Source organism: Eremothecium cymbalariae, chromosome 2 (assembly GCF_000235365.1).
Source record: "Eremothecium cymbalariae DBVPG#7215 chromosome 2, complete sequence".
In the NCBI taxonomy this organism is placed as follows: Eukaryota; Fungi; Ascomycota; class Saccharomycetes; order Saccharomycetales; family Saccharomycetaceae; genus Eremothecium; species Eremothecium cymbalariae.
The window spans coordinates 243300-269385 of NC_016450.1; the positions used below are offsets into that span (position 1 = coordinate 243300).

The 26086-nt window shown below is 43.5% G+C and overlaps 12 protein-coding genes across 12 annotated transcripts; 4 read left to right on the top strand and 8 right to left on the bottom strand.

Moving 5' to 3' along the window:
* Nucleotides 1–140: 140 nt before the first annotated feature.
* On the bottom strand, nt 141–3368 carry Ecym_2132 (uncharacterized protein; the record flags this gene model as incomplete). The annotated part of the gene is made up of 1 exon (XM_003644653.1): nt 141–3368. One exon carries the CDS (start codon nt 3366–3368, stop codon nt 141–143), a length of 3228 nt encoding a protein of 1075 aa, XP_003644701.1.
* A 419-nt stretch (nt 3369–3787) lies between these two features.
* Nucleotides 3788–4330, bottom strand: Ecym_2133 (uncharacterized protein; the record flags this gene model as incomplete). The annotated part of the gene is made up of 1 exon (XM_003644654.1): nt 3788–4330. The coding sequence occupies one exon, from the start codon at nt 4328–4330 to the stop codon at nt 3788–3790; it is 543 nt and encodes a 180-aa protein (XP_003644702.1).
* A 315-nt stretch (nt 4331–4645) lies between these two features.
* CMC4 (Cmc4p) lies at nt 4646–5365 on the top strand (the record flags this gene model as incomplete). Its single annotated transcript, XM_003644655.1, has 1 exon — nt 4646–5365. One exon carries the CDS (start codon nt 4646–4648, stop codon nt 5363–5365), a length of 720 nt encoding a protein of 239 aa, XP_003644703.1.
* A 1273-nt stretch (nt 5366–6638) lies between these two features.
* Ecym_2135 (60S ribosomal protein eL36) lies at nt 6639–7312 on the bottom strand (the record flags this gene model as incomplete). The annotated part of the gene is made up of 2 exons (XM_003644656.1): nt 6639–6925; nt 7297–7312. The coding sequence occupies 2 exons, from the start codon at nt 7310–7312 to the stop codon at nt 6639–6641; spliced, it is 303 nt and encodes a 100-aa protein (XP_003644704.1).
* A 624-nt stretch (nt 7313–7936) lies between these two features.
* On the bottom strand, nt 7937–8704 carry MRPL24 (mitochondrial 54S ribosomal protein bL28m; the record flags this gene model as incomplete). The annotated part of the gene is made up of 1 exon (XM_003644657.1): nt 7937–8704. One exon carries the CDS (start codon nt 8702–8704, stop codon nt 7937–7939), a length of 768 nt encoding a protein of 255 aa, XP_003644705.1.
* Nucleotides 8705–9020: 316 nt separating this feature from the next.
* On the bottom strand, nt 9021–11516 carry Ecym_2137 (uncharacterized protein; the record flags this gene model as incomplete). Its single annotated transcript, XM_003644658.1, has 1 exon — nt 9021–11516. One exon carries the CDS (start codon nt 11514–11516, stop codon nt 9021–9023), a length of 2496 nt encoding a protein of 831 aa, XP_003644706.1.
* A 1971-nt stretch (nt 11517–13487) lies between these two features.
* SGS1 (ATP-dependent DNA helicase SGS1) lies at nt 13488–17672 on the top strand (the record flags this gene model as incomplete). Its single annotated transcript, XM_003644659.1, has 1 exon — nt 13488–17672. One exon carries the CDS (start codon nt 13488–13490, stop codon nt 17670–17672), a length of 4185 nt encoding a protein of 1394 aa, XP_003644707.1.
* Nucleotides 17673–18917: 1245 nt separating this feature from the next.
* Nucleotides 18918–20225, bottom strand: Ecym_2139 (uncharacterized protein; the record flags this gene model as incomplete). The annotated part of the gene is made up of 1 exon (XM_003644660.1): nt 18918–20225. The coding sequence occupies one exon, from the start codon at nt 20223–20225 to the stop codon at nt 18918–18920; it is 1308 nt and encodes a 435-aa protein (XP_003644708.1).
* Nucleotides 20226–20665: 440 nt separating this feature from the next.
* On the top strand, nt 20666–21367 carry MRPS17 (mitochondrial 37S ribosomal protein uS17m; the record flags this gene model as incomplete). The annotated part of the gene is made up of 1 exon (XM_003644661.1): nt 20666–21367. One exon carries the CDS (start codon nt 20666–20668, stop codon nt 21365–21367), a length of 702 nt encoding a protein of 233 aa, XP_003644709.1.
* A 151-nt stretch (nt 21368–21518) lies between these two features.
* Nucleotides 21519–22307, bottom strand: RBD2 (putative rhomboid protease RBD2; the record flags this gene model as incomplete). Its single annotated transcript, XM_003644662.1, has 1 exon — nt 21519–22307. The coding sequence occupies one exon, from the start codon at nt 22305–22307 to the stop codon at nt 21519–21521; it is 789 nt and encodes a 262-aa protein (XP_003644710.1).
* A 620-nt stretch (nt 22308–22927) lies between these two features.
* HUT1 (UDP-galactose transporter HUT1) lies at nt 22928–23926 on the bottom strand (the record flags this gene model as incomplete). The annotated part of the gene is made up of 1 exon (XM_003644663.1): nt 22928–23926. One exon carries the CDS (start codon nt 23924–23926, stop codon nt 22928–22930), a length of 999 nt encoding a protein of 332 aa, XP_003644711.1.
* Nucleotides 23927–24275: 349 nt separating this feature from the next.
* On the top strand, nt 24276–25994 carry SRP68 (signal recognition particle subunit SRP68; the record flags this gene model as incomplete). The annotated part of the gene is made up of 1 exon (XM_003644664.1): nt 24276–25994. One exon carries the CDS (start codon nt 24276–24278, stop codon nt 25992–25994), a length of 1719 nt encoding a protein of 572 aa, XP_003644712.1.
* Between the last annotated feature and the right edge of the window lie 92 nt (nt 25995–26086).

Consider the following 26086-nt stretch of genomic DNA (forward strand, 5'->3'; position numbering starts at 1 on the left):
TATTCGTTTACGGCAAACGAACATACAACAAAATAGAAGGGGAAAAACAAAAGGGTTCTTTTTTTTATTATAAAAGTTAATTGGCGACCAATTTTCGATGATGCACTTGTTTATATTGTTTAATGCGTCTTGAGTCCTTGCTACTCGGTGGAAGGCTCGTTGTCCATCTTGAACTGTCTCAATTTATCCCTCAATTGGGCTATCAAGACATTTTCAGTCCTCGGATGATCACGAAGGCCCTCAATAGACATGTGTGAAGTATCAGCACCTGCATCAATGTTATCTGGGGGGCTGAAAGGGGAAGACTGAAAACTCGTAGTCTGCAACTGTGGGGATTTGATAGAGTTCCCTGGGCTAATGACAGAAGTCGAATTCAAAGTCCCCATGGTGTGGAGAATTTTCTCCTCTTCGGTTAACTCTAAATGTGTTCCAGTCAAGTTGATGAGCGACCTGCCGCTTCTACGCCTGGAAAGTCTAGGCAACAATTGAGCTTCATCTCCACTTAAGTCTCCAGAGCTGTATGCTGAAATTGATGACCTTGGAGTTCTTGGTAATCTAACACATGATGAGCCGGTATCATGAATCCATTTAGCCACAAGACCAGTCCAACCCAACTGATGGCTAGCACCAAGACCTTTCCCCGTATCACCATCAAAGTACTCATAAAACTGCAACAAGTCCTTGAAATATTTGTCCTGTGATAAGAAAGCCGATGACCCCCCGTAGTACGCAGCTCTAGAGCCGTTTGCATCAGGCACAAACAAGTGAATTAATCTGTGAGATATCTCCTCTGCCACTTGTGCCAAATTTAAATATTGGCCCGAGCCAACAGGGCATTCAACCTTGAAGTCGGCACCATAATACAGAAAGAATCTTTGCAAGGCTTCAGCCAACAAGAAATTTGTTGGAAACCAAATGGGGCCCCTCCAGTTTGAATTACCACCAAACATGCCGGAATCCGACTCTCCAGGTAAATACTTGACGACATATTTATTCCCTCCAACGTCCATTTCAAATGGATGATCTTCGTGATATTTAGATAACGATCTAATACCATAATCAGACAAAAACTCCTTCTCATCCAACATGCGCCGTAGTATCGCTTCCAAACGTTCTTTATTAACAAGGGATAGCAACAGTCTTTCTCCAACCCCTCTTTTTTCCATCGAGGCGATATTTCTATCAAATATATCACGACGATGGTCTACAAACCATTCAACACGTTTCTTGAAGCTCTTGAATCTATCTATTACAGCCGGCTCCAAGGTCATCGAGGCATAAAGGGGAATTAGACCCACCAGGGACCTAATGGGCAACTGTTGCTTAAATGGTTCCCCCCATGATATAGCATCGTAATAGAACTTATCCTGGTCGTTCCACAGTGATTCTTGATGGTTTTCACCTGATTCGTCGTTGTAGCTTTTGCCATATTTAAAACTCATGGCATCGCTAATCAGAATGAAGTGTTCAAAGAACTTCGAAGCAATATCTTCGTACACTGGGTTTTCCTTTGCCAACTCGAGAGCAATATTAAGCATCTGGAGACAAAAGAAAGCCATCCAGCCAGTGGAATCAGCCTGTTCTAGAGTCCCACCTGTGGGCAACGGCTCAGATCTATTAAAAACTCCAATGTTGTCCAGCCCCAAGAACCCGCCTTCAAAGACATTGTTACCATCTGAATCCTTACGGTTGACCCACCACGTGAAATTTAACAATAGCTTTTGGAAAACACGTTCTAAAAACACACGGTCTTCCCGGTGATACATGTTCCTTTCGATCTTGAAAACACGATACACAGCCCATGCATGTACCGGCGGATTCACATCGCTAAAGTTCCATTCATATGCTGGGATCTGGCCGTTTGGATGCATGTACCATTCGCGCGTCAAGAGATCTAGCTGCCGTTTTGCAAATTCTGGGTCTATCATCGCCAAAGGGATGCAATGAAAAGCAGTGTCCCAAGAGGCAAAGAAGGGGTACTCCCATTTATCCGGCAGCGACAAGATGTCGTCCGTGTACATGTGTTTCCATTCCTTGTTCCTGCCATTGGCTCTATCTGAAGGAGGCTTAGGTTCGACCAACGGGTCGCCCTCGTACCATTGCTCCTGGACGAAGTGGTAGAACTGCTTAGACCAGAGTAATCCAGCAAACGCCTGCCGTTGGATGCGTCTAAGTTCCGAGGGCAACGGCTGTGGGGTAATTCTCCAATAAAAGTTGTCCGCCTCCTGCTCGCGTCTATCAAAAATCGCATCGAACGCTTCCTCATCGATAATCAACTCATTATCAAACTGTGGGAGAGCTTCGTCCGTAAACTTGTACCTTAGCGTGACATACTCGCCCGGAGGGATGTCCGGGAAATGGTAAAGAGCCGCAGACTTGGTCCCCTCGTTATCTGGGTTCACCGCTGCCTCGTTGGCAAAGACAACAAACTCCTCAAATGCATCCTTGGTATACGGCGCTGGATTCTTGGTCGCGCCAAACACTTTTTTCAGGTTCGATTCGTTGTCTGTGAACAACAACACCGGCTCGATGTCCTCAGAGTCCTGTTCATTGAACCCTCCAGGCGAGGGAGCAAAAACCGCCCTACGCACACCGTACTTGCTGTGCTCCGTGGTAATCACATTGCTGTGAGACTTGTACAACCGCGGCTTCTGCGATTCCTCTCCTTTGGTGTTCCACGACCAGGTGTTCCGGAAAAACACCTGCGGCATCAAATACAACTCCCCAGACTGCACCTCCGACCGATTGTACACCGTGATCCGAAAATTCAAGTCGTTTGGGTTGTCGTCCCCCTTCGCCATCTCGAACACCACATCAAAGTAGGGCGTATCCCCCCCGTCCTCCTCCTTAAACACCCCCTCCACATCGTACACTTCGAACTCGGGCTCCTCGTACCCACGCTCCGCATTCCGCGCTACCAGCTCCTCGTACGGGAACGCCCTCCCAAACGGATACTTGTAAAGACCCTTCATGTACGCATGGCTCGGCAAATTGTCCAGATAGTAATAAAGCTCCTTACAGTCCTCCCCGTGGTTCCCCTGCGGCCCCGTCAAACCAAACATCCGCTCCTTCAATATCCCATCCTTCCCATTCCACATCCCAACATTCAAACAAACCAGCTGACGGTTGTCACTCACCCCAAAGATCCCGTCCTCCCCCCACCGAAACACCCTCGCATTCGCCTGTTCAAACGGGAAATGTCTCCACGCGTCCCCATTAAGCGAGTAGTCCTCACGAACAGTCGCCCACCCGCGCTCCGACAAATATGGGCCCCATTTCAACCAATACTTGCTCCGCTCTTTATTCTCAATAAGACGTCGTTCCTCAACCGTGCAGTCCACAATCTGTTCTCGCCAATCCTGTGACATATTTCCGATCCCCAACTTAACCGATCCAACGAAAGATCTATGATATCTCTGTACTATATATACTACCACGCCTTAGATTCCTCCTACTTAATCATCGACCCAGGAGCACATTAATTTTTTCAAAAATCATTAAATACTTTTTTTTTATTTAATTGTGACTACGATGGATATTGCACGAAACGATCTCATGGCGACACTCACCTAACCGCGGGCAGGGGGGGGGGGGGCTGCCCGCCCGATTTCCTGGCCCGTCCCGCCCGCGCTCCCCCGCCCGCCAAAGTACAACGTTTCCTCTATTCAAACTCCAAAATGACTATATTTCTGTATGTATTATATATCTCATATATACATATGACATGACCCCCAATAAAAACGCCGACGACCACAGAACACCCACCACGCCTAGTGTATTTTCTGTATCATCTGCATGCATCCATCGCTGCTGCGTCTTGTTTTTCCGTCGCGTAGCCGCCGCGCGGTCGCCTCATACCCTCGTGAGCCACAGCCGGTAGTTCTCCTGCGCTGAACTCGACGTCCGTATGCAGCTCGTACCCGCTGTTGATGTCCACCAACGTGGACTTGGCGAACGCCGTCGGCGTCCCTGCTGCTGCTGCTGCTGCCGCCCCCTGCGACGGGTACAGCGCATCCTGATCCAGCGCGAAAATACCCTCGTCCTGCAAATTGACACCGAAGCCCCCCACGCCCAACACCTCCGGCATCGCCGCGGGCAGAGCATACGTCCCAACAGAAGACGCAGCCACCGCACTGAAATAGCTGTATGCCGCCGCGCGGTCGTACTCCTCGTATGACTCCTCAAGCTCGCCGTCCGGCGTGTTCGACAACGTGGGGGGAACCAATTGCAACTGCAGCCCCAACTCGCTCGCCGGCCGAGAAGGAGTGCTGCAAAGCACTCCTTCCCCATCCACCATGGCCCCCGTCGCTCCGTCGTAATATACCGTCATGTTTGTCGTCTGTCCTTCTGTATGTGTGTGTGTGTGTGCGAGTCTCAGCTCTCCTCTGCTCTTCTCTTCCTGTGGGCCTCGTAAGCCACCACTGTAAAACTCAAAAATCTTATTGCTGGTGCTATCTCACTACTGCTGCTCCCACACACACACCGTACTCCGAAAAACCTTCCCTCCCACCTATATATACTAATTAATTATCTTATCATTTTTTACACACCATACACACAGAGATCATCACCCTTCTGTTATAACCCACTTACTCATCATCGATCACCTTCTGGGTGTGTTTTGTCTTGTGCTGTGTGTCTGTGCATGCGCACTGTCTCCAGTCACCACTTTTTCCCTACAAGAAACACTGCTAATGGCTCTATTCCTGCTCAGAGCGCCACACCGTCGAAAAACACACACACAGGCGTTATGAGTCAACGAAAAACAAGGAAAAGGTGCTGTTGTGTCTGCATCGAGCAGCACCGTGGTGGTACTCAATATAATGACCGTAATAATGACAACAATAGCCACCGCCATGGCCCGGCGGGCCATGGCGGTGGGCAAAAAAGCACGTTTGGGTTATCGGGTGGATTTCTGGCTCGCACCCTGCTGTCATCCACGAGGTACAAAGTGACCGGGCCATGTGGGGCGGCGAGGGGTTTGTGTGATAATCTTTCCGGCGTGGTTTTGCTGGGCTGTTTCGGGTTTGGCACAGATAAAGGCAAGCGCAGAACGACACACGAGAGCGGGAAAAAGCTTGGCTGGCCGTGTGCAGTGATGGGAGCGTGCAAAGCGGAGGCGTGTGCCATACAGGCGTGTTTGAAGCGTCACGGGTATGATGAGGGCCGGTGCGTGGCGGCGGTTAACGAGTTATATGCGTGTTGCAGGCGGTTCTACCGTGGGCAGCGGGGGGGCAGCAGCAGCTGCTGCCCAGGTGCGGAGGTTGTTGAGCGCAGGGTGGGCGGAGGGCGGGCTGCAGGCACGGGGGCAGTTGGGGGTGGTGCGACGGGCGGGCACGTTGTGCGCTGGGCGCAGGATACATAGGCTAGATAGAGGTAGATAGAGGTCAGGTGATAGTAAATGTACATTCTGAACCGCATAGCTGCGCCAAGGGACGCAGCACGACAGGCCGGCCGGAGGAATGCGAGTCCCTTCGCAGGTCCAGCGGTCTCTACGAGACCGCTGGACCTGCGAGTTAGTTGCTCTGAGACAGCCGCGAGCACGAGAGCAAGAGGGCCTGGGACAACGGCGGGCTCCTGGCAGCGAAGTAGGTGGGATGCAAACTTGCCGTGACTCTGGGCGTCTGTTAAAGACATGGTGAGCCCGGAAAGGTGGCGGGACAAGACACGGCGGGGGACGCGGACTGGCTTTTATAGAAAAGCTGGGTCGGGCCGGGTAACCTTCCGGGCGGCGCGGCGGGCGCGAGGGCTGCGGAGGGATTATGTAATGCGCGGCGGGCGTTGCGGGTGGAGATGGGCCGTGTGGTCGGGAAATCCTGTTGTGTGCGATGTGCACTGCATGTGTGGTTGGCCGCGGCTGTTTGTGGAGTCTGGCAGCCATGAGATGTCGGCCAGGGCGGTGGGGGTTTGGTGGTGGCTTCCACGGGTGCTGCATGGCAGGTCCGGTCAGGCTCCGCTTCAAAGAGGTAATCCTGGACGGTTCTGGGTGTGCCATTCTGCCACAGTTTGGTGCGGGAGCTTCGTCTGCTGCTGTTGTTCAGCGGAGCAGACATTATAGCGATGCGCTTTTTCTCTCTGGCTCCAACTGTTGCGGCCAAGAATGTGAGAGAAAGGCCCTGGCAGCACCTGTTCTCCTCTGCACTGGCCGGCAAATCGGTTTCCAAGTCGGTTTCGTGATATTCGGAGGTTGAGTCGGGCGGTGAAAAAGCGGGACAATTACAAAGCGTCTGGGCAAAAGGACAACTGCACCGGGCTCGCAGCGAAGTGCAACAGTGGATTCTTCTTGATGTTGTTCTCTTTAATGGTAGTCATCTGTATCCATGGCTTTCTGTCCGCTGAAAGACGCGCGATCCGGAGGCTGCGTCGCCGATTCATGCACTGCAAACTTAAAATAAGGGTCTGCCGCCTGTGTTCAACAAGGGTATTGCGTAGCTACATTTATTTGGAGATGTCTTGTTTGTATATTGACAGACGATCCCCTTGTCACCATTACTGTAACGCCAGAAGCGCGATATTCCTTCTACACACGCACTATGACGCAGGTGGAGTATAGTATAACAAAGAGAAAAACATTTTGTTTTTATTATATTATATTCGAAATAATAATATACGTTACAAAAGTCGCCGAACCTATCGGCTCAGTGACGTCTGGAAGCAGCAATGACGTTGTTCATTTCTTCAACCTTAGCCTTTGCTCTGCCAAAAGTACCCAATCTCTTCTTGGCAACCTTTCTGGCTCTCTTCTCACCAGAGTTTCTGATCAAATCAAGCAATCTTCTCTCGTATGGAGCCAACCCGGCGACTTCCTTGACAATAGATCTAACAAACTCCGTTCTCTTGGAAGAAGCACCCTTTCTGTAAGAGATCTTTGGGGCTGGGGTCATCGAGTTGACCTTCTTACCCTTGTTCAAACCAACAGCAATACCTGTAATCCAATAATTGTTAGTAGTTGTTCCACATAAACAAGAAACACATAGATGGCTAGTAGATCCACCAATGGAAAGATTCGTATGAGTTTGTTTTGTCACATGGCCCTCGCTCTGTTTCAGCTCCCCCCTCTTACCGGAACTCCCGCAGCCTTGACACTCCATTCGAAATACCCAGAATACCTCCGACGCTGCCCACAGTCCACAGCCTCCGCACAGACTGTCTCAAAGCTCAAAATCTTAACAAGCCTAGGACCCCGTAATATAGCATCTCCGTTGGTTCTTGTGCTCGACGCTATGCAAACCACGCAACAACCCACATTTCCATTCTCTCACCGACCCATCTGTTATCTAAACGTTTTAAACATACCAGATTTAACAGCCATCTCTATCTATCGTTCTCTTCTCGCAAAGTATGCCAATATAGAGTGTTATAATGTTGTATATGCCACACAAGATAAAGCCTGCTTCCAGCTTGAAAGAGTAGGGCCATCAAGCTTGCCAAAAATTTTTCGTAAAATCAGGGTTACCCGGTTGCTGCCAATGCTCACCATTTTTGGGGAGAACCGTTCCGTTCGCTCCTGTCTGTGCCGGCCGGCGACGCGCCCACCACCAGACGGGGGCAGGCGGTGGGCCGCCCCTCCCTCCGCGCATACTTGCCAGGCCCAGGCCGCGGTGGGCGCGTCGCCGGCCGCGGCCTTGCATCTGCCGATCTCCGCGCACCACAAGCTTCCGAACTGCCTGGTGTGTAGATGTTTTTATGGTGCACGGATGGAGCAGTCACACGAGATTTCACGATCTGTCTCGCGATGAACTAATGTAGCTCTTTTGTGACGCTCTGCGGGAGGTATCTTCCCAGTGTAGTATAATAATTATAGAAGTGTATGCTTATAATTGGTAAATACGTGCGGCAGCCATTTCCGTTGGCTAGCGTCAGTCTGAAACATCTTTTAATTATAATTTTTATTTATGTACAGGATTCGCTTCCCTTATGCAATGGCAGGGCCAAGTTAGTTAGCGGTAATTTGTCGTAAATCAAACCCATATTGATCCAACTTAGAAACAATCGCATCGATTGGGGAATGTTGGTAACGTTCTAAAAATTTCTTGAAATCTATAGCTTCCCCATCGGCCTTGCATTCTAGTTTTTCCAAGGGGAACAACAGCTTTAACAGTTTTCTTCTTCCACATGTAATCTGTAATGTGGAAGACCCCTTGTATGGCAATTCGTAGTATACAGTTATGCTATTACCATTTGAATCCTGTACCACCTTAGAATCTTTGTGCGGGGGGTTTTCTTTCTTGTCCCGTGTGGTTAAAACGGTGTACCTCAATTTCCAGCCGGTTGGACCCAACTCCTTAATTCGGGCGGACTTGTCTTTAGTTAGGTAGTTATCAATACCACCTTCTTTTGTGATCGTTTTTAGTACCTTCGCAGTCATCTTGATGGGTATTTTTCTACCCAAGGTCTCACTCCATAATGACTTTTTCAAAATATTGGGCAGCCATTTTCTTCTTGTTTTCTGCTTAGATTCAGAGACGTTATTACCGAATTGAACAAACGACCCGCCATACAGACCCTTGTTGCTCTGTTTGAAAATATGTGATTCACCGTATGGATAGTCAGGGAAACGCCTTTTTTCCTTTTGAATATATAACGGTTTCGGGTCACCTACTTGGTACTGCGGCTGTTTGGCAACTCTTCTACATTCAACCAGCCTCCACTCCCTTAGTAAGTTGGAGGAAACAGAGAAGCTTCTCTGGATATTGAATCTCATTTCCACAACCTTATCCAAATAAGCCACAGCAGGTTCCTGGATCTGAAACTGGATAGACAGCCGATGGTGTGCGGTTCAATATTCAGTCGAAGCAGTTCGTGTGCAAGAATTTTCTTGAAAATGTGTGAAAACCCGGCGCTGGCTCTAGTTTTTACAATTCCGTATCACGTTACCACCGGTGTCATGATAAATCACGTGACTTAAAGAGCGTGTTCGGGCACACTGATGGGGCCCAAAGACGATGATATATATATATATATATATATAATGGAAGCAACCGCTTGAAATATGATTATAATTGCAAAATAGCAAAGCTTTACCATGGTTTCTTGAACGTCCAGCTGCCGATTGATGGTGAAATAGCATGTAAACTCGTTGGAGATTTTTTCACAGATTCTTGATTCTGCTTCTCTGTATGGATTACGGTGTTTGCCTTAAGTAGTTCTATTTCTTTTTCCAAGGCAGCGATTTTGTCTTCTAAATCTTGGTTTTGATTCATCACTTCTAGGTTCCTTTGCATGGTCTTCTCCAAATCTTCTTTTAGATTTGTGGGGATCTCTGCGTCTGGGTTTGGCAGAGATTGTCTTCTCATCTCATTAGCAATGTGTTGTTTCAACAATTCTATGGTAGACTTCAAATCTTGATTCTCGTCGTTAAGCGTTTCTATCCTGAGTCTGTTTTGGATTAGTTCATTGGCCAACATAATATGCTCCCTGTTTAACAACGTGTAGTCGTGCTCCAATTTTCGCACTTCCCTTTGTAGTTGGCGGTTCTTGATCCTCATTTCTTCATACTGTGCTTCTCGTTGACATTCTAACTGATGAATCTCTTCGTATTCCGAACTATATCTTCTGAGCTGAATTGGTGTGATTTTAACTTCTTGAATTGCATCCTGAATAAATACATTGACATCGTATTCGGTGCCAATTATCTCAGATCCTACTATGCTTGATTTAGACGTAGAATCGCCACTTTCGGCTGTTTGCATGGCACTTTCAGCCTCCTTCCCCTCTTTACGCATTTTTACATTCTCTTTCAAGTAGTAACAGAATAATCCATCCTTCAAAAAATCCAGTAACTTGTCAAATTTTAGTTGCACCAAAGTCGACTCGTTCTTTAGCATTAAAATCAACGAAAACTTCAATAAAGACTCAATACCTTCTACAAATACAACATCGAGAATCCGAAGCACAAAGCCTAATGGGAATTTGTAAGCAAATAAAGTTAGAAACCACTGGGTGGCATACATAGAGGAACGAATACCTTGCCTAATCAAGTGATTGTACAAGATTGGTGAATTTTCCTCCAATAGGCGATCAAATTGATATAACTTGAGCTGTAAGCCTGGCATGTCGGGTAAGAAAAACTCTCTTAATCCATAATTTTTCATTAATTTAATCAACAACCCAATAGCATCCGATTCCTCAGGAACGTTTAGCAACAATGGGGCTGTGACAAACGCCATACCCTGTGTATAGCCAACCTCGGGATCAAACAACGAATAGGCCTTTAAAACATTAAATAGAGAATCAACCTTGTCACTAGGAATGAACTTGGTTCTTGAAATGTCGCGCTGTATAGCTTTCTCGTGTTCTGAAGGAATCTGTAGCAAATCATGATAAAGTTGTTTTATCTCTTTCGATTTTGAATTGGAAATTAGTTGCCATATAATGCCCCGGATCGGTTCTGGAATACCGTTACTTATCTCTTGCTCTAATCTTACAGAATCATTTTTGGCCACAGAAGCAAAATTATTGACAACCTGAGTCCAAAACTGCCAGTCAAGCTTGGTCAATTCTTCAAAGATTTCAGCATCTTCATCCGTCCTACCATCTTCAGTAACAGCAACATGCTCCAACTTGTTGATCGTCTGCAAGAATTCAGAATAACTAGATTTTAGTTGACGTGCACCTTCTTGCACAGTTTCCTGTGCTTTCTCATCTTGTGACATAAACTCCTGTGCATTTTCATGCAACCTATTAATGATCAAGTCAAAATCGGATGATTCAGTGCGCTGAACCTCGGAATATTTTGATGCCGCCGAAGAAGCATTGTCTCCTTCGTCGTTATGGTTCCTAAGAGAAGCCCCTGCCCTCGCTGAAGTCTCTCTCCTGCAACCTCTGGTAGGAAGTTCAGGCTTATTATCATTCCCTGCATGCACCGTCCTCTTCTTGGGGCTATCGCCAACACTATCCGCAGCAGATATTGCTTTTACCTCATCCATGACGTGTTCTTTCTCTCCAACAGACGATACGGCAGATTTCTCAACTGGCAGAACCCCATCCTTTCTGCCTACCTCCCCATCTCGCTGCTCATAACGCCTAATTCTAGCCAAAACATCCCCTACTTTGTTGTCATTGACTACAGAATCTGCTACTTTCTTGGGAGACGCTCCAGTACTCCTTTCGTTCCGTTTCACCCCATCTTTGAGCGAAGTGGCCAATACAGGTAGCTTCGACTTCCGCGCTGATGCCGCTGCTACTGCTGCCTCCGTCGTTATAGCCTTTTTTTCATAGCCTTTTTGTATCTCAGATCTCTCTACAAACTCTGATCTGACATCTTCACCCCCCATATTTAAGGGCTTGGTAGTATACATTATCTCTTCCTCACTAACTAAACCATTGCTCCTTCCACCTGAATCTACCTCAACCTCTTCCCCTAACTCAACCTCATTACTCTGTGTACTATCGCTCTCATCTGTCACCTCAACCATCTGTGAACTAATTAAACCATCAAGTCTTTCCTTTCCGCCCATATGACCGTTTGCCTCTTGCAATTTTTCCTGTGCTGTGTCTTCAACAACTTCTGCCATCCTAATCCTACTCACTAAAATTAGCCTATCCTACAGCCTATCGAGGGCCTGATGACTTGCTGCAGAAACTCCTTTACCTGACGTTCAGTTTCACAGAAATGCGGAACCAGTAGTACTCTCATGTTTCCTCCTTTATGTGTTTTGTTTTTTTTCGTGTGTCAAAATGGCTTGCGTCTCCTCTCATGACCAGCCAGCCTCATTCTTGAAAAGCATCAATGTTTGGAATAGATGAAACGGTAGTGATGACGATGGTGTGGCGGTTAAAAGGGGTGTCATGTTGTTTTGGATGTAGTAGGGATCGAAATGTGGTATGATATATACCGGTAAGTTCTTGTTATCTGTAGTATATATATCTATCCATCGGCCAGCAGCTATGTACAGGGTTTGATGGATAGTCGTGCTGCCTGCAGGGTGGAATCTTGGTGATGGTTGCGAAGAGAGAATGGTACCACCCACGGAATGTTCTTCGCAGGGGCGAGCCAGCGGTAAGTCGGTGTGGGTTTCTGGCCTGTTGTATACATATATGGGGAAGCTATTTTAAGAGGGTCTTTGGTCTGTAAAGATGGCCTGCTGTGTGACGGGTCTGATTTCAGGTGGTTGTTGTAGATTTTAGACAGCTGCAACGCCACGGGTTTGGGTTCGTTTGTCTTTGTTCAGTTGGTGTTTAAGAGCTGGAGTATTCAGGAATGTGTAGTGGAGGTGCAGTAGCCTTGAGAGATGGGGGAGACCAGGCATGTCCAGACCCAATGTAATCTTGAAAAGGTTACGGAAAGTATCGTTCACGGAAGAGATGACAAGTGTGAAGTGTCTCGTTGATGGGGGGGGGGGGGGGGGGGGGGGTGAAAACACACCCTGTTCACTGTGACATCCTTTTTTGTGGGTTATTCAACTCGTAGTAAACCAACCCGGGATGTCCCATTTCTAGTTATTCTTCCCTTAGTATAATGCTAGCCAGATCGCAATGTATATATACTAACTTATATCTCCAAAATATACTGCAGTTAGACTATCATGGCAGAATGTCTAACATTTTCCCAAGTTCAAAGGTACACAGCACAACCCTACCATATACATTTCCCTGCCAGAATCGATGTTCATGGCTCCTGGGCGACCAACGTCCTAAAGAAAATCCTCAGAATAGGCATGACCCTAATCAAATGATAAACTAATCTAATCCCCAATTTATTTTGGCCTATTCATTGTTACACACGCCCTACAACACTGGTAACTGGCCCCCCAAACCCTCAAGCCCCTTCGTCTTCCGGATTTCCTCAATACCAAATATAACACTATCCAAGACGGGTCGCGCTGTGATTACCTGACTCACTGAACACCGGCTGCAGCCTCCCGGCTAGCTGCCTACTAATTGTACTGTATAGATTTAAATTACTAGCCAGATCTCATTTCCCTTGCAGAAACCACCATGATCACAACCCACCTTCTCCTTGTGAACAAGCTTTAACCAACGTTTAAACGTTTACATTTATTTGGTCTAAATCAAATATAAGCCATACCACATACTCAAAACTTCCGTTGCAGCGATCACAGACCGACAATGTGTAACGTTCCTCCTCAATCCTTGCAGCTTCTGAAACATGTCGTAGAGTCTATAATCTACTTAGTACTGTTCGATGAATAAATGCCCATATTAACGACACGGCTGAGCACTTTTCAAATAGAGAACCCGTAAATCTTTGGGAAAGGAGGGAGAAACAAGGAGAAAAAGCCATACGCTGCTGCAATGGGACTAATGTATAGTTCGCCAATTACAGCAGCCAAGATGGCCAGTGACTATTGAATATTTGTAGAGCCATTTATGGTGGGATTAATGTCCACGTGACTGGTAATTGCTTTACCGTATTCTGGTTTTAAGAGGACGCGCCCAAGGTAAGGAGGTTCTAACTAGAAAGTAAACAAAGCAATGAATGAAACGTGACAGTATTAACAGTAGTGGAGGATAATATCAGTGTTATGGCTAGGGGTAAATGGTTTCCGAACCTCACGGGGCAAATCAAATGGGCCAGGGAATCTGAATGCTGTCTACCAGATAAAAATGTTTTGTTTTCGATTCTCAGCGGCGAAAATACGGGAAGACTGGCTAAACGGGCAAGGGAGGAGTGTGAGAATGGAGGTCACGGTGGTGGTATAAGCAGTGGATATGAGAGTGCGACAGAGCATTCTGTTGTATTGCAGAGAAGTAATCTGGTTTCAGGTCCAATTGAAGTTGAGAATTTATCCGCGGTAGGGAAAGTTGGGTGGACATCGAAGTCGTTGAACGATGCGGATAAGACTAAAGAGGGTTCCGTATTGTTTGAGCCGAGGATACAGAAGCAGGTAAGCGGTGAATCTCAATTACAGCTTATCAGAGGATCCAGTCATGTGCGGGGATCCGCTTGGTCAGCAGAAAGTTCCATGGGTCATGGTCCGAGAGACGTGGAGATTTTACCGAGGAGTTGTAAGACATCTGAGTTAATAGCAGATGGGTCGCAGTCTGATATTCCATATAAGCTGATTCAGTTACTTAAACAAAAGTGTTTATTGCTGCAAAGAAAGTGTGATGTTTTGGAATCAACTACATTATCAGAGGATGCAAAGAGGCAACAGATAAGCGAAAAGTTCGTGCCTCAAATTGATTCTGTATCAAGAGCTATCTGTCTATTGGAACCAAATATCAACAGAGTCGAAAGTTCTATAGCGTCCAACTTTACTGCGACAATACTAAATGGCAATGTAGGCACAGATGTACCAGTTTCATCATCTGTAATTCCCTTTTCCACAGCCACATCAATACGACCTCCAAAACCTTCCCACGTAATTTCTATAGATCTCGACGATGAAGAAGATGGTGAAAACAATGTTAAAGTTGGTAATGTCGTGCATCAAGAGAGGGTACATATTTCTGCCTTCTCTCACTCTGAGGCTGAGAAGAGGTCGACAAGGATGCTTCGAGAACGCCAGCAAGATGTTAATTATAGAGTTCCGGCTATGGATGACGATTTTGCTTACCACATGGGAGCCACTCACTCTCAAGAAAGGCTTGATGATATTACTGTAGAAGCGGAAACTGAAGATTCGCATTTCTTATCCACTATGGACGAAGAAATAGATACTGATGTTCACGATAGCGACCGCGAATTCGTTGCAGACGGTCTGGAAAACTATTTGAACGATTCCCATGATATGGACGAGGACTATTTGTATCATTCTGGCTCGGATCAAGGAGCTGAATTCCTGGAAACTAATACTCAATCACAATCTTTGGGCGGAGATGACGGAAATATGCTAAATGGGCGCTCGCAGCGATCTCAGAATAGAGTAAACGAGATAATTATCGAATCGTCTCCGCATAAACTGTCAATGGACGACGCTCTTCAAGTCGACAATATTCCAGAAGTTAATCTACTGGATCATGATGATGACGGCGAAATGTTCTCAGATACAATCGTTCGTAGTGTGCAAAGTGTTAAGCCGCAATTCCAATTTAACGATATGCATGAAGATTTAGTGGATAACCTTTCTGACAGTGATCTTGAAGCTTTTGATCAAGAAAGGGAATATCAAACCCAAAGGAACGATATAAAAGAATTGGACGACGATTTGAAAATCATTTCAGAAACCTCTGTGGTGGAATATGTGCCTCTATCTCATAAAGAGATTAAGAAGGAGAATATGCTTACTGGAGAACAGGACTTGTTGGATGATGATGACGATGATTTCTCTATAAGCGAGATTAAACAGCTTAGTGCTATACCGATGGGTTCTACATCGGTAACCAAAACTGTCAAAGAAATCTCAGCCCCAGTGCTTCCATGGACAGCTGAAGTATTTCACAAGTTGCAAAATATATTCAAGCTTCCGAACTTCAGACCTAATCAACTGGAAGCAATAAATGCCACTTTAGGTGGCCAAGATGTCTTTGTACTAATGCCTACAGGAGGTGGTAAATCTCTATGCTATCAACTACCAGCAATTGTAAAATCTGGCAACACTAGTGGAACAACGATAGTTGTATCGCCATTAATATCCCTGATGCAGGATCAGGTTGAACACTTACTAGCAAAAAATATAAAAGCCAGTATGTTCAGCTCTAAAGGTACAGCCGAGCAAAGGCGCCAAACTTTTAACTTGTTTATTAATGGGCTGCTAGATTTGGTTTATATTTCTCCAGAAATGATCTGTGCCTCGGTACAGTGCAAAAATGCAATTCAGAAGTTGTACCGTGATCACAAGTTATCTCGTATCGTTGTCGATGAAGCACATTGTGTCTCTAACTGGGGTCATGACTTTCGACCAGATTATAAAGAATTAAAGTTCTTTAAAGAAGAATATCCAAACATACCCATGATGGCACTAACAGCAACGGCAAGCGAACAGGTTCGTATGGATATCATTCACAACTTACAGCTAAGGCAACCGGTTTTTTTGAAACAAAGTTTTAATAGAACGAATCTTTACTACCAAGTTTTGCGGAAGTCTAAGAATTCCATGGATGAAATATGTGAAACTATAAAAACCAAGTTTAGGGGCCAGACCGGAATTGTGTATTGTCACTCAAAGAATTCTTGCGAGCAGACTGCAGCTACTATGGTTCGCAGTGGGGTAAAGTGTGCATATTATCATGCAGGTATGGACCCTGATGAGCGTCTGCAAGTTCAACAAGGTTGGCAGTCTAATAAGGTTCAGGTTATTTGTGCCACTGTGGCTTTTGGTATGGGCATTGATAAACCGGATGTGAGATTTGTTTACCACTTTACTGTTCCTCGGACTTTAGAAGGATACTATCAAGAAACTGGGCGTGCAGGTAGAGATGGCAGTTATTCTCATTGTATTATGTATTATTCTTTTAGGGATGTGCGGACCATTCAGTCAATGATTCAGAAAGATAAAAATCTTGACCGGGAAAATAAAGAGAAACATTTAAACAAGTTGCAACAAGTGATGCAATATTGTGAGAATACTACTGATTGTAGAAGGCAGCTAGTGTTATCCTATTTCAATGAGAGTTTTAATTCTTCAGACTGTACCAAAAACTGTGATAATTGTAGGAATGGGCATAATATCGAATATGAAGATCGAGATGTAACTTCTGAGGCGTTGGATATTATCAGATTGGTACAGTCTGTGAAGGATGACAAAGTAACTTTGATTCATTGCCAAGATATATATAAAGGTTCGAAAAATGCAAAAGTTATCCAAATGTGTCATGATCAATCTGAATTCCATGGTTTGGGCAAGAGAATCAGCAAAGCTGACATTGAAAGGATATTTTTCCACTTAATCACTCTGCAAATATTACAAGAATACTCAGTTATGAATGGTCGTGGTTTTGCCTCAGACTATGTAAAGCTAGGACCAAAAGCGAACAATTTACTAAAAGGCAAGATGAGGGTTCATATGCAGTTTGCCACAACACCAAAATTATCAAGACCTTCTAGTGCTCTAGGTAATGCTTATACGGCTGGTCCAACTCAAATGCAAGAGTTCTCACAAGATAATCCAAAAAAGTCAGCTGATGTTGGTACTTCCCGAGGTCCACAATTACACCTTGATAATTTCTTGTATCATGAAACCCCTCTAGGAACTAGCACTGATCTTAAATACAATAAAACTGCATGCAATTTAACAGATAATGATTCTCTAGAAGTTGAACGACATATATCTCAGTCATATGATAAACTACAAGCGGTGGCTATTAAGAAAGCTTATGACTATGGGTATACCACACCAAACTCATTTATGACTCCACATATTTTAAGAAATTTGTCCGTCCATCTTCCAATCAGTCAACCGCAATTTGATCGTTTATGTCCAGCTACAGAATCTTTTTCCAAGTTCAAGTATTTTAGAAACCTCCTTTTGACGTTGAAACAAGAGAGAGAAAATATTACATCAGTATCCAAAACTTTAAATCGGCATACCTTATCCAATAGTTTACAACAAAATTCCATGGAAAGGGGTTCAACATCTCACTTCTTTGTCCCTGACAAAGAGCAAGAAGCAAACGACTTTGCAATTGTATCGCAAATCAAACAAACAATGGAACCACCTCAATCAAAACTTCCTACCAGTTCTAGAAGAAAGTCAACTGTGTCTAAAGCACCTTCTAAAAGGTCAAGATATAGGAAGTATACCAAAAAAGGTTCAAAAAGGCGATAAAGGGCATTTTCAGTGTATTCCTCTTACCCTTACCATATCGTTTCAAAAACAAAAATTTGTACTTAATTGTCATTTTTAGCATTGTCACAGACACAGCCAGTTAGAGTCGAGATTTATTTGTAGGAAACATTCTGTTGATGTCACAAGACAAATTTCTGGGGACATGGCGATTTAGCCTTTATATTAGGGGAGCTATGATATAGTATGAGTGTTGTTCAGATGAGTGTAACGCTGCAGTGATCTGGCCTTATCTTCAATTCAGTTCAATTCGCATAGAAAGAAACGGATCTGATTATTATATCTATTACCAAGTTCTATGGAACCTTAACTAGCATTAACATATTATTCTAGATGTAATTGGATAGGTTCGAAGCCAGATACATTGTATCAAAATTTTTTCTTAATTTCTTCGTAACGTCAATCCTTTGTCTTGCGGTCTAAGTATATGTTATTGGACGTAATTCGATGCTTTAATGGTTGGATTTTGCCGTACCTTGGAACTTATATATCTAAAGTGTTGTTTCTTTTGAGTTTCTATAAATATAGCAGTTACCATCATTATCGAATGCTAGTATCTCCCAACAATCAAGTATTGCTTAATATTCCCGTAGCTGGGGATCATAAGTATTGAATATAGTTCGCCGTCAAATATAGATCGAACATTTATTGATAACTATCGTTAACTGGATGGATGTAAATCTTCACCCTTATTACTTATTGAAGCGAATATACACTCAATATGTTCTTTGTTAATCATCAAGCCTTTAACCCACCATTATCCAGGTGGGCATTGTATACATATAGATATATATATATTAACGTTGATTTGCGTTTTCTTTCACTTCTTTTATCCAGCGTGTTTTAGTTTCTAATCTAAACATCATGGAGGTGCATGTTCATTAATGTAAAGCTGTATCGCAGATAACAACCAGGTAATCAACTACATTCAGATAATGCCAAGAGTTTCAATTCTTAGAAGAAGGTATGCTAAAACCGGCGTTATATATTACACATTATCAATAATGATTTCCTTTGAAGCACATAATCTACACTAAAAGTATTTATTTTGTAGAAGATGCATGTGGTGAATTGGCATGGCTTGTTTTATCTGTTAAATAAATATTGGCAACTTTAGTTATTCCGTGAAAGGGTGAACAATTGCGAGAATGTTGGATGATAGCTCTTTAAATTAGGAATTAAGTGCATCAGATCGCAGTATTAGAAGGATTGAATATAAGAAAATAACTATATCCTTATGTTCCGAAATTGCTTACCCGCCACATATCCAATCCAATCCCCCTTAGGTCTCCATACCATGTTATTCACCTCATTCTGTGCTGTATATGACATTTGTGGGGTTTCTAAAAAGTGTACTGTATTTGTGGATGTCCAACGCTGTTGCGGTATTCCACTTGAAATCGTTCCACCATTTAAACTATCGAGAAGATCCCAGTATAGTATTTGGCAATCATCTCCACATGTCGCAAGCACATTAGGCTTAGAAGGATGCCACCGGAGTTGGTTAAGCGCACAGTAATGGCCGTTGAGCGTAAGAATCGGTGAGCCAGGGTACCTCATGTCCAAGATAATCACAACATTAGAATCTTGCTGTATGGTTGCAAGAATATTAGGATCAAATGGAGAGGGCTCCAATCTTAGCAATGCTTGACTCTCAAGTGACGACACTGCTAAGGACGTCTCAGCTGCATTCTGGTTGTTTTTCCGCGCATGTCCATCATCGTGGCCTTGCGCTGAAAGCTGGATTTGCGAAGGGGTATGTGTCTGTATCTGAGACTGTGGTTCGTAGATGATAGTGCTGTGAGCAAGACATCTCAAGTCAAACACTCGCACAGAACCATCGCCGCCACAGCTTGCAAATAAATTGCTTGATTGTGTTAGAAACTTAGCATCAAACACCTCTGAGTCATGGGCTATCAATTGAGTCTTCACATAATTTGACGCTTGCAGGTCCCAGACGGTGCAAGTAGTATCAATAGAGCTCGAAAGAATAATATTCGTATCTATCGAATTCCAGTCAAACGACGTCACAGGTGGCAGTTTGCCAAGAGTGTGCCCATTCGCTACATCCCCAACTCCTTTCCCATACTTCACCAACGACAGATTCACCTGCTCCTTCAATTGGTCCCCTAAAGACCATATCCTCAACGAGTCCGAACATGTCGCAAGCTTCTCCGAGCTCATGGGCATCCACTGTATCCTAGAAACCGGATATATCACATGCGCCTGTAGCGTGCTCTCCCACTGCAGCAGTTCAGAACCCGCCTCCAAGATCACCACTTTATTAAATGAGTCCTCCTTGTAAGAACCAACAGCAACCTTGTCCCCCACACTCCAATCCAAAGCGAATTGTGGCGAACTATGATCAAATGTGCATGTGTTGGGACCCTGAGGCTCCATATTCGTCCGCGGGTTGTACAGCATGGGAATTTGTCGCTGGTAGATTCCACTCCCCCCAGCATTCTGGAATTGCTCCATCGGCCTCTGGTAACTTCCAAATGAAATTGAGCTCCTCTTAGCAATCCTATAATCCATATATATTGCTTAGATAAACTGTGATATGCATAAATAGACTTGTTGCCTCACCCTGTTTGTCTAAACCTTCAAGGAAACTTCTGTCTTATAGGTTTCTTGTCTTTATTATTACGCTTTGTGTTTTATTTAATCGCTTCGGATACAATCTAATTGGGTGAACAAGTGCCAAGCATCCTTTGAAACCAGATAACACGGTGGTATAGATTCACGGATGCAACACGTTTGAAGCCGCAGTTCGTTATTCTGCGTAGTAGATTGTTCCAAAGACATGTATTGAAGATGCAATGGGCAGTTAACGTGAGGTCACGTGAGTAACAGCCATCAAAGTTTTGGAAAATTTTCTATAAAGTGGATTAATGAAAGATTTGAACAAACGATGGACGTAAGTTTAGGTGATGAGCAGCGGTCAGGAGACGGTTGTAGAGTGAAATACGGGAGTTATGGCACGTCAGAACTTTGTTGGGCTTGTGGTAAGTCAGGGGAAGATGCAAAAGACGGTTAAAGTTCGGGTGGAAAATAAGGTTTTCAATAAGAGGATTAATAAGGAGATGTTTAATAGGAAGGACTATCTGGTACATGATGAGGGGGAGGTTTCTAGGGAGGGAGACTTAGTGCGTATAGAGGCTACTCGACCTTTGTCCAAGAGGAAGTTTTTTTCTATTGCAGAGATCATTAGGAACAAGGGACAGCAGTTTGCAGTATTCCAGTCGCAAGCCAAGGTGAGTGTTGCGTCTGAGGAGGCAGAAAAGACGAAGGAGTTTTTGGACAGACGAGCAGCCAAGCAGGAGGAGGATTCTGTTTTGTTGCAAGATGTTTTGAAGTTGCAGGCTGCCTACGTGAACAGTGGGACGGATAGTGCCGAGATTGAGGAGATTAAGAAGCGGCATGGCATCGGTGAGTTGACTGCGGACTCTGTCCGGCAGTTGCTGCAGCTTGATATAGAGTCGGTGCATGCCAAAATAATGGCGGATCGGGCGTGCATTGATAGTATTACTTCCCGTGTGTCGGATCTTCTTCAAGACGATGCAGTGTCTAATGAGTTTCTATCTTCCAGAGGTGTTGAAAATCCGTCTTCCTTGAAGAAGAACATCAAGAAGAACCTGCTGAGAAAGCATTTGATGAAGGAACAGGGAATCTTGTAAATAATAATATCATTCCTAAATACCTAAAAGAAAAGAAAAAAGATAATATCATCATTTAATTCTTATATGTACGAATAGAAGGTCTATAGTATAGCAATCAGACACAGCGGTTTATTACAGTTTAAAGAGAAGTAAAAAATAAGAGGGAAAGCTAGGGACCCACAACCCTACCTTGGCCTTGGAAATTGTCGTTGTAGAGTGGCAATTGGTCATCTTGGTAGATTGAAATATACCCATGGTTCCGGCTGGCGTTATTTTCTCTGTAGTACACAACGAAAGAGGGGATTAAACTAATCCACTTGTCCATCCATGTCTCAATTTTGGTAATTGCCCAGCTAGGTGGGGTGATGTATTGTAACCATGGCTCCTTAATGGCCATTAAATAGCCTAAACAGAGTCCAATTATATGTCCCCAGAAGCTGCTCTGTGGCAGAAGCAGACTTAACAGCACTACCAGGATCAATGGGAACAGAATAGTGGGAATCTTGTGATTGGCTGTGACCTGATAGTATGGGCGTAGTTCAGACTCCTTTGCAGAGTAGTACCCAAGCAGGGAAAAACACCAGCCACTTGCACCCCCCACTTGAGAATTAGGAAAGAACAGCATTCCGAGCAGACAATAGAACACAGCGGTGAACAAAGCCAGCATATTTAGAACAATTGCAGTGTAAAACGTCCCATGAACGGCCTCGAAAATCGTTAACTGTGGGAACAAAGACATGCAGTTGAATACCAAATGTGCCAAAGATAAATGTGCTAAAGGATATAGTGTTAATCTATTCAATTGTATCTTCTTCAGGGACGCAGTACTCAAAAGTATACCATTGTTTATTGGGAAAACCCAGTTCAGAATGTACAACAATGTAAGGAAAATACAGAGTCCTGAACTCAAAGCTCCTGGTTTTGAGTGATTGAATGGTATCAAAGATTTCCAGTTCATTGGTAACTGCTTGCTTGCTTAATTAATAAACCTTGTGAACACTGGTGAATCTTCTCTTCATCAGGAGAATCAAAATACTGATAATTTATTCATTTTCTGAAGTCCCCTTCCCGATATCCTGTGGTGTATGGATGGCACAAATTACTATTCGCTATTCTGGAGATTGACGTAGTAATTGGCTCTATCAGAATCTAATTGCGTTTACTACTACTATCCAGCTACGTATTTCCATCTATATCTGTCGTTCTAATGATTACTTCCTCGTGTTAGTCATCGATTTGCGTCGGCTCACACCATGTATCCAATTTTCAACATGATTGAGATAGTAGAAGAGGCCTTGAACATACCTAAAAAGAGTAGAGCTGTAATTGCTAGATCTATTAGCTGAAATTCTTCATTGATTTCTAAGTATTGAATTGAGTCGATCTCCCTCAAGCAAGGTTATTTTGGGTTTTGGTTATACCGATCCTTTTTTAAAAAAATTGATAAGATGTCCCTCTTTCCTCCTTCTCTCCCTTTCCATCTATAGAGAATAGCATGATACTATCACCTACAAAGAGTATTGCATCTTTTTTATAAAGCGGCATTGGTTTTATTAGGTGTTTGTTAATGCCACCAATCTAGGTTTGCTTCTCTTTTGTATTTGAGCGCTTGACATCTTTGCCAGACTTTAAGAATGCCTCCCAAGTAATTCCACCAAAGACAATTATAATACCCATCCATTGTGGCAAAGTGACCCTATGGCCGTATATGAAAATGCTCAACAGCATTGAAACCATCTTGCGAGTGACTGTAACCGTTGTTAGGACAATCGAGCTGTAATTCTCTAAGGTGAAGAAAATGAAGCATTGTCCAATGGCACCACATATCGAGTAAGTCAGTAAGTAACTCCATATCTGAGGATCCAAGGTCAGTTGTTTGATCGACGAATGCCATTGATTGGGATCGCAAACTAGCAGGTAACCGATATTCCATACGACAATCAGTAAGTTGAGGGCAAACATCAAATGGGCACCAGTAATCTTCTTTTGACTGGGTCCTTTCAACATAGCATCCTGACTAGCGTTCGTCAAACCATCGAGGAACAAGCTCAGGCAGAGAATTAAAAACCCATACAAAGACGAACCCGTTGCAGGTTTGTAGCCGCCGTTTCCATCTGTTCCAAATGTAAATAGTGTAACACCCAAACTGACCAACACGCCCACTACTAACTTCTCTTTGGGGATTTTACTGCGATAGACCAAAAGATGAACTAGCATTATTGGAATTAACTTGCAACTTTTGGCTAGTATATATGCCAAGTAGTCTACATAGTAAAGAGAATAACTTGCAACTGGTGCGGAAAGAGTTTGGTATAACGAAATAACAGCAATATCCTTGAATTTTATTTCCATAAACTCCAAACCACCATAATCCGTCTTCTTAGAGGATAGATATATAAATCCAACAAGCGTGGCCATCAAACCTTGGCATATTGCAATGAAACATGGTCCAGTGAACTTAGATCCAGAATTGGGCCAAACTCTGGTGTTCAATGGTTCTTGCACCAAACCCCATGACAAAAATGTAGCATAAATCCCACATATCGCTATGACCAGTTTGAGTTTATTCTTAATCATGCTGATGTCCAATTGGCAAGTTTGTGCAACTGCTTTCCCAAGTCTCAGTATTTCAAATATCGCTTTTAAAGATCGAAATATAAAGTTGACAGCCTGTATGAAGAAGAAAGGCTCTTGCAAGATGAGTATATAGAGGCACAAATTTCAGTGACATATAGCTGATAGAGCTTGGGAACATCATGAAATAGCACAGAAAGGACCTATATTTACTAAAGATGGATACAAGTGTAGATCTAGATTTAAAAATATCACGTGACTGATGGTTGTAACTTAACAAAATTTTTCCAGTAATTAACAGATATTCGAGTCAGTAGTGCAGAATATAGTAAGATTCAAGGACCAAGTAAAGATGACCTACTCTCCTCTGGGGGCTACATTTGGATTGAGATCTGAGAAGTTTCTTGAGAGCTTCAGGGATTATCACAGGTACCATAACAAATTAAATTTGAAATTGCAAAAGTTGAATCGTCGATTGCAGTTAACCACGAAAGATACCAAGAAATATTCTGCAAAAGAGAAATATTCCAAAATAAGCAAAGAAGATTATAATGGTAATAGATTATTTGGGTTATTGGTTTTGTTACATGCAGAAAGGAATCTAGCCTTTGTTGAAAGCTTGAAGTTGCAAGCCAAGCAACGAGGTAAATGGAAGAAGTCGGAAAAGAAATTGCTAACCACTCGACTCAAGAGAGTTTGCCAGACTACTGCTAAGCTGTTGGAAATAACTGAAGATGAGGATAAATGGCATGTGAAGGTAGAGCTGTTGGTATATAATAAGCTAGCTGTTGCTGAATACTTGTTGAGTGGGAAACACACCGAGAAAAAGAATTCCGAACTAATAGCTGGAGAACTTTCGCTGGCATTCCTGGCATTGGAATATTTGAATTCAATTAAATTGGTTTCCGATGATGTTATCGACATGATTACCTCCAACTATGAATACTCATTGAGGCAGAATTCTCAGAAGCTTTCTTCTAAAGATTTGAGGCATTTTATAAATAGTCAGCCTGAGGCTAACTTGGACGATCCTTTAGTCAAGCTTCTGATTGAGAATGGTTACAAGAGAAAATCTGTTGATCCCGATGAAGAGGACGATAAAAGTTCCGAAATTTCGTGGAGATCTTATACAGCTCAGATACGTGATCCTAGAGTTGTCCAATTGCTTCGTGAGGCCCACTCCGTCAAATTAACAGATATATCAAGTTATAGTAACAAGTTGATAAAATGGGAAAAAGCTTTGGAAGCTCAGAAGCAATTCATCAAGCAGAGCCACGATGAAGGTGATTACCAGGAAGGCGAGGATGATCAAATATTATTGACTTACTTGAAATATAGTTCGTTCTTTACTACTATTGAACGTGATAATATATTGTTTCAACAGCTATGGAAGCAGTGGCTTTTATCAACTAGTTCAAACAGGATAGTCAAGTTCAAAAAACTTGAACGCATTGTCCATAACTTATCAACGTACCTGCAGGAAGTTATGGAATTGCCAGGTGTCTATTCAGATGATGAATTGATGGCCCAGTTAATTCTGGTCAAAACCTACTACAATATCTACCTTGATAGTGGGTGCTTAGCCACATTGTACCAATCTAGTGGTAAGTATTTGGAAGCATTGGCACTGTACGTCAATTCTTTGAAGCAATTGGACAACGCCATGAAATCCGTTGATGTATTAGATTTAAAGTTGCCAGGGGATATTTTAACGGATGCTAAGGTACAAGAAGTACGCGAATTTATTACAACTGGTTGTCAAAATATTGTTGCATTAGCAGAATACAGTAAGTCAGTCCAAAAACAAAGTTCTAGATATGATCCATCCCTGATTGAAAGGATTAATAGAAACTTTCAAATCGACTATAGTGATATTTCACTTGAAAACTTGTTTCCATTACGGCCCCAAATCAAGCCAGTCAATGCAAAGCCAGCCTTATTCGATTTGGCTTATAACTATCTAAGTTTTAACAGAGTGCCTGCAGCAAAAAATCAAACCCAACCAAAATCCACAGATATAAATAAGGAGGCTCCTAAGAAAAAGAGTATCTTTGGATTATTCAGTCGCTGATTCATGTTTAGTTTATATATTTCTTTATGATCTGTTAACCTCTTTGTAAGTTATCATCTTGGAAATTAGTTCCTGTTCTGCCTTTGTTAAAG